We start from the raw sequence: 5,658 nt of genomic DNA, 5'->3' as shown, positions 1-5,658 counted from the left end.
GTTGAACAAGCCAGCCTAAAATAGCACCATGGTTAGACTATAGCCTGCTTTTCAAAGCCATCATTTTACAACTTAAGCAAACAAGGGATCAAAAGTCTCTCATCTACCTGATGTAATTTTTTCTACACATACTGCTAATAAGTCCCATTTGGAATAGCCGAAAAACTTTTAAAAAACTTTATGAATGAGCTCATGAATATGAATTTCACCAGTGAGGTCAAACAGAAGGAACTCAAAACAAGTTGTTGCCCAATCAGAGCTCATTATTCATAAATCACCGGCCTGCCCCCACCCCAAAAACTTCTTAAAAGGACACCTTGACTCAATCACTGAAAATCTACAAGTATCCAAGTGAAAGGATTAATTTCCATTAATTTCTCAACCTAGGTTTAAAAAAAAAAAAAACAAAAAAAAAACAGGAAAAAAAGCCCTATGAAGAATACTTACCAAAATTAGATAGGAAAATTAAAGCCTGCATAGTTATGAATCAGAATTGTTCTACCACAACAAGGTTGCATACAATTACATCAATAGGTTCTGTATACAATCTAGAATTGACCAGAACAACATTTAGAAAAACTGTTAAGAAATAGGTTCTAACTTCAGAAGTTGTAAATTTCAAAAGGGTATGAAAAAACTAATGGAATTCAATTTTCCCCTCCCTTTACATTTCAAAGAAATAGACTTTCTGTAAAAATATATACAATTTTTACAGACAAATACATTTACAAGTTGTTTTCATCTTAAAACTTGAGGATATTCCATATTTGTAATTGCAATTATTGAGCCTTAAGTCAAGTATTCTCGGCCATTACAAGGCTAATAAACTAAATCATTCAAACCAAGCCAAAGTAGACTTGGCCTTTCTATTCTTCAAGAAGCATACCTGGGAAAGCTAATTATAGAGGAAAAAGCTTCCCTTCACTCTTGTTGTACAGTACTGAGGCTTCTAGTCATAGTTCTATTGTAGCTTAAATCCACTTTACACATTTTCACTGGCATTGTTAGTGCTTCTCTTTTAACACTATAGGAAGTTAACGAGTTCAGTGGGCATATTGAATGAACTCTATATGACTAGCCTGGCTACTGGCCACTCTCCTGTTCTAGACAAGGATATCAAGTCTCTCTCCCCACTACCATCTTCACTAAATCTAAAAGTCCTCCTCCATGGCCTCCCAAAGTGTGCCTGTTGCTGAAACCGAACTTTGCTTCTTTCAGACAGTAACTCTTCAAGGGGAACGACTTTTCCCATGTTATTTATTCCTGTTAAACCATAATCCTCTTGCCACTTGCTTTTCTACGTTGCTTGGAGGTTACAGCCTGGACAGCTTCAAGTCCAACTTCACAAATACACCGATTTCACAGCAGATGGATGTGGATTTGGTGCCTGGAGTTGGTTAAGAGTCAATTATTTCACTTAAAAGGCTATCTTATCAGATATGCCAAACCAGCTCCTACTCCAGCAACACCTGCAAAAGCCAGCAGCACATTTCTGATGCCGCCTTCTAGGTCCTCTACATGGAAGAACTCCACAAACCCATCCTAGAAAACAAAAAAGAAAAGCACATTTTCAAGCATGGGGGTTTTCCACCTACTTACAAAGAAAAGGTAAATGGAAATATCTAAGTCCCGCCTCTATGAAACGATGAGCCAATTATTTAACCCCCCCTCCCCCAATGCAAAAGAGACATTTAAAATAGGGGTGTGCAATAAGGAATGTATTTTACTACATTCCCCAGGTGATTATGTTGCCAGGTAACACTTATTGCTTCATAATTTGAATCCACTAGTGTAGAGAATGAATTACAATAAAATACCAAAAGCAAAAGACTCAACATCCAGTAAAACAGCCTACCGGAAACCAAGATTTTTGATGCAACAATTAAAACAGTCATACTACTCACGACCTCTATGGCCTCACAACTTATATCCACGTCAAGAAACCAGAGATCCCTAAGTTAGAACTTGAAAACTGAGTTGTGTACCATAAAAAAAAACCTTCAGCGATCCCCACTTTCTCTAAAAAATTCTCCATTCCAAGCCCCCTTTCCGACCTTAAAACAGACTTACCCAGCCTCTTTGTTTGACTAGCCAGTCTCGTTTTGTCCTTACGAGAACATCTGTGATGCTTTCCGCTAATGGTTCAATGCAGCTTTCCTGGTTTATACTCTTCAAGTGTTTGGCCACAAAGGCACCAAAAGAAATGAGAGTCACAATCCTGCCCCAGTTTGTTACTCCATCGCTAAAAACATGAACCATCACTCGAGACAAAGATTTGACGTCGTCCTCGTTTTTGATGTCCAGTTTCCGAAGCATACCTGAGGAAGAAAAGCACGCGGGTTCTCACGGCCTCCTTTGTCTGGGCCAGAGCACGACTCGCTGCCGCCCAGGGAGGGGGGTCGCTATCTGAGACCCACCGAACTCGGGCCGACCCACAGGAACACTGACATCCCACCCTTTCCGGCCTTTGAGCGGAGTTATTTCCAAACGAATCGGGTGGGCGGAAACAATGACTCACGGCCAGAATATTCTGGTTTCAGAAATGGATGAGTCGTTTCCAAGCGGACTCCTTTCAGTTTCCACCCACTACCGAGCCCAGCCAGAGATGACAAAGACAGCGCAGCCTCCGCGACCACCCCCTCACCTTGGAAGGCCGTCTCGTGGTTTCGCTGCACGCCGTCCCCGACTCGCCGCAGGGTCTCCAACGCCTTCCGGCTGGCGGACCCAGAGCCGCCCATGGGCTTCGCGTCCTTGGCGCCGGTCGCCTGCTCTCTCAGGTACCGAGAGATAATCTCCAGCGACTGCCGGAACAACTCGTCCTCCTCCTCCTCCTCTGCCGGGGGCGGCGTCGAGGGCAGGGAGCCACCGGCACGGGGGACATTAGTGGCGTCCCCGGCCAGCTCCAGCAAGGGCAGGGCCGCCGGTCGCTTCCCAAGAGGCTCCGGTTCGTACCCGTCCAGCTCCTCTTCAGGCGACATGATGGCGTCGGCGGCCGGGGCTTCCATCTCTTCAGGCGGCGACGCGCGGCGGACGGACGCGAACAGCCGCCTCACGGGGGTCGCGATGACGTCGGGGCCCTCGGCGCCAATAGGCGAGGGCCGCGCGACCCTCCGGGCGTCGGGCGCGAGAGTGGCTGGGGGGCTCCCACCGGCGCTTCCGCCAATCACCGCGCCCGCTTCCCCTCCCCCTGCCTCTCGCCGGGCTGTGGCCTCCTTCCCCGCAGGCAGAAGCCGGTCTCCCGAAGGGGAAGCGCCGCTGCCGCCGCTGCCGGCCCCCAGCTTGGCACCCCCACAGTAGAGGTTCAGTCCAATTACTGCGTTTCTTTTGAGGCCAAACATCTCAAGCCTACGCCGCTGTCGCCTGGCTGAGAAAAATGGGGGAGGCACGGACTCCTTACTTGAAGGAAGCGGAAGTAAGGAGTGAGAGAGGCGCTCCTACTTCACGGTTTTAGAGCTGGTGTTACGCTGTGGCGTCCACTGGAAAAAAAAAATCGCCTTCCTATAAAAGGCAAAGGGGGCGGAAGCTTCCGGAGGGTTGCGCTCCAGCTAACCGCCGGTGGCGAAGGGCGGGACCTAGGGCGAGGCGGGGCTTTCCGGCTCGCGGCGCCCCTCGCGGCCGGTTACGTAACGGCGCCCCGGCGTCTGGGCTGGGGGGCTCGCGCTTTTCCGTTGGCACGGGACCTACGGGGGGCTACTGGGCCACCCTGCGTCGTGACTTGCGAGCCCCTGCAGTTGCTTTTGTGCCGGAGTTTTTTTCCATGCCAAAGTCTTAATGATGGAATCACTCAGATTAAGGAAATAGGACGAGGCCGGTCAGCCTTGGCTAGGGCACAACAGTCTTAGATGATGTGGATAAATTCGGTCACTGTGGGGCACCTGTAGTTTTTTTGCTTCCCGGCAGTTCTCTACTCTCATTCCAACATTGTTTGGAAATGGGGAAGCTCCATGGACTGCTCTGTAGCGTCATTTACACGTAAGGTGACTAAATGAAATTGTCTGCCCCGGCTAGATTGTCTGCCTGCTAGCTTTTGCCCATCCCCCATTCTACTCCACTGTATGTGGTGCTATTTACATATAAATCTGACTCTATTAGCACCACTTCTGAGACTGTTGACGCCATGTATTTTTGTGATGCTAATAAGGCACATTTGACTCTAGGGGCAAACCTCTTGAAGACAAAGGTCAGTTATATGCCATATATGTGAGTTAACATTAATTAAAGCAACCCTTTTTTTGTTGAAACATCTGTAAAAATAATAGCTAAAATTCAAGAGCAAGGTATTTGAAGAACATAAGCAGAAAGAGTGAGCAAGTTTCCTATTTCCCAAAATACCAGTTTAATAAGGAGATAGGGCGCCATACCACACAATTATGTATTTGGTAGGGCCTAGAACCATGAAGATTTAGTATAATATGCAGCAGAGAGGATGGAGAGAAACATCCTGTGGTTGTGATGAATAAGAAGTGGTTTCTCTATAAGGAACTTGTGATCTGGCACAGAAACGAAACATAAATGTGAAGTGGACTATATGCTTTATAGGAAGCAAAACAACTTAATATTGGAGTTGAGAGAATGAAAATCTCACTTTGGGCTGGGAGAGCTACAGGAAGACATTATTGAAGAGGTAGCTCTTCTGCTGGGCTTTCTAGAATACAGTTTTATCAGCTAGTCAAGGAGAGAGAGATTGAGGAAATAAATGCAAAAGCTGTTTCTTTTTCTGAAGCTGAAAAAGAAAATGCTTTGCAAGTTTCACTTTAAGTTCATGGCCCAAGTGCTCAGCAACCCTATTGCATTTTCTTAGTCAATTCACTCTCTTGTGGTCCAGATGACTATTGCAGCACCCCTTTTGTCCTTAAACCTCCAGTATTCCCTCCTCCCTTCCTCAATCTCAGCTGTTAATTTCTTTTACTGAGAAAATTGAGACAAGATAAACGTCATTTCTCACCATCAAATCTACTAATTTACTCCCATTACCATTCTGTCTTCCTTTCCTATGGTTAAAATGAATGAACCTTCCCTGCTGTCTCAGATCAACCTCTTCACTTGTGCATTGGATCCCACCTCCTTTGCCTACCCATGTGCTTGCAGTTATCCCTTTACATTCTTGCATAATCAATTTCTCTCTCTATTAAGCCATTTCCATTAGCATACAAACCTAATGTTCTCCCTCCCATATTTATTTAAAATTTTTTTTTTCTTTATTGCTTTTTAGAAAGAGAGGAAGGAAGAGGAAGAGAGAGATAGAAGCATTGATGAAAGAACATCGTTCGGCTGTCTCCTGCATGCCTCCCACTGGAGTTTAGCCTACAACCTAGGCATGTGCCCTGACTGGGAATCGAACCAGTGACCTCTTGGTGCATGGGTCGATGCACAACTACTGAGCCACACCAGCTGGGCCTCTCTCACATCTTTAAAAAGGCTTCCTAGAACCTAAATTATTTGATGCTCCCCTTTATAGCAAAAATCTTCAACCTCCTTACTCCATTTTCTCTCTTGAACCCACCCCAATCAAACTTTCATTCCCAGCACCCCACTAAGACCATTCTTGTCAACGTTATCAGTGACCTCCATGTGTGGCCAAGTTACAGTGGCCAAATTTGCAGTCCTCATTTTAGTTGACCCTTTGGAGGTATTTGATGTGGTTGATCATTCCCTTCT

The 5,658-nt window shown here is 46.0% G+C and overlaps 1 protein-coding gene across 1 annotated transcript; it reads right to left on the bottom strand.

Moving 5' to 3' along the window:
• Positions 1-401: 401 nt before the first annotated feature.
• On the bottom strand, positions 402-3,464 carry MCL1 (MCL1 apoptosis regulator, BCL2 family member). Its single transcript, XM_036272495.1, has 3 exons — positions 2,645-3,464; positions 2,071-2,318; positions 402-1,542 (listed from the first exon to the last, which is right to left on the bottom strand). Exons 1-3 carry the CDS (start codon positions 3,336-3,338, stop codon positions 1,426-1,428), a joined length of 1,059 nt encoding a protein of 352 aa, XP_036128388.1. The 5' UTR covers positions 3,339-3,464; the 3' UTR covers positions 402-1,425.
• Positions 3,465-5,658: the final 2,194 nt, after the last annotated feature.

Source organism: Molossus molossus, unplaced genomic scaffold (assembly GCF_014108415.1).
Source record: "Molossus molossus isolate mMolMol1 unplaced genomic scaffold, mMolMol1.p scaffold_m16_p_20, whole genome shotgun sequence".
In the NCBI taxonomy this organism is placed as follows: Eukaryota; Metazoa; Chordata; class Mammalia; order Chiroptera; family Molossidae; genus Molossus; species Molossus molossus.
Note: the sequence above shows the minus strand (reverse complement) of the source record. Positions and strands in the feature narration are given on the sequence as shown.

Excerpts from the sequence above, each read along its gene's own strand:
- MCL1 (XM_036272495.1), bottom strand. The coding sequence starts at position 3,338 with ATGTTTGGCCTCAAAAGAAACGCAGTAATTGGACTGAACCTCTACTGT. Across the intron at positions 2,319-2,644 it reads CCACGAGACGGCCTTCCAAG|GTATGCTTCGGAAACTGGAC; the intron begins GTGAGGGGGTGG and ends TTTCTTCCTCAG. Across the intron at positions 1,543-2,070 it reads TAGTCAAACAAAGAGGCTGG|GATGGGTTTGTGGAGTTCTT; the intron begins GTAAGTCTGTTT and ends TTTGTTTTCTAG.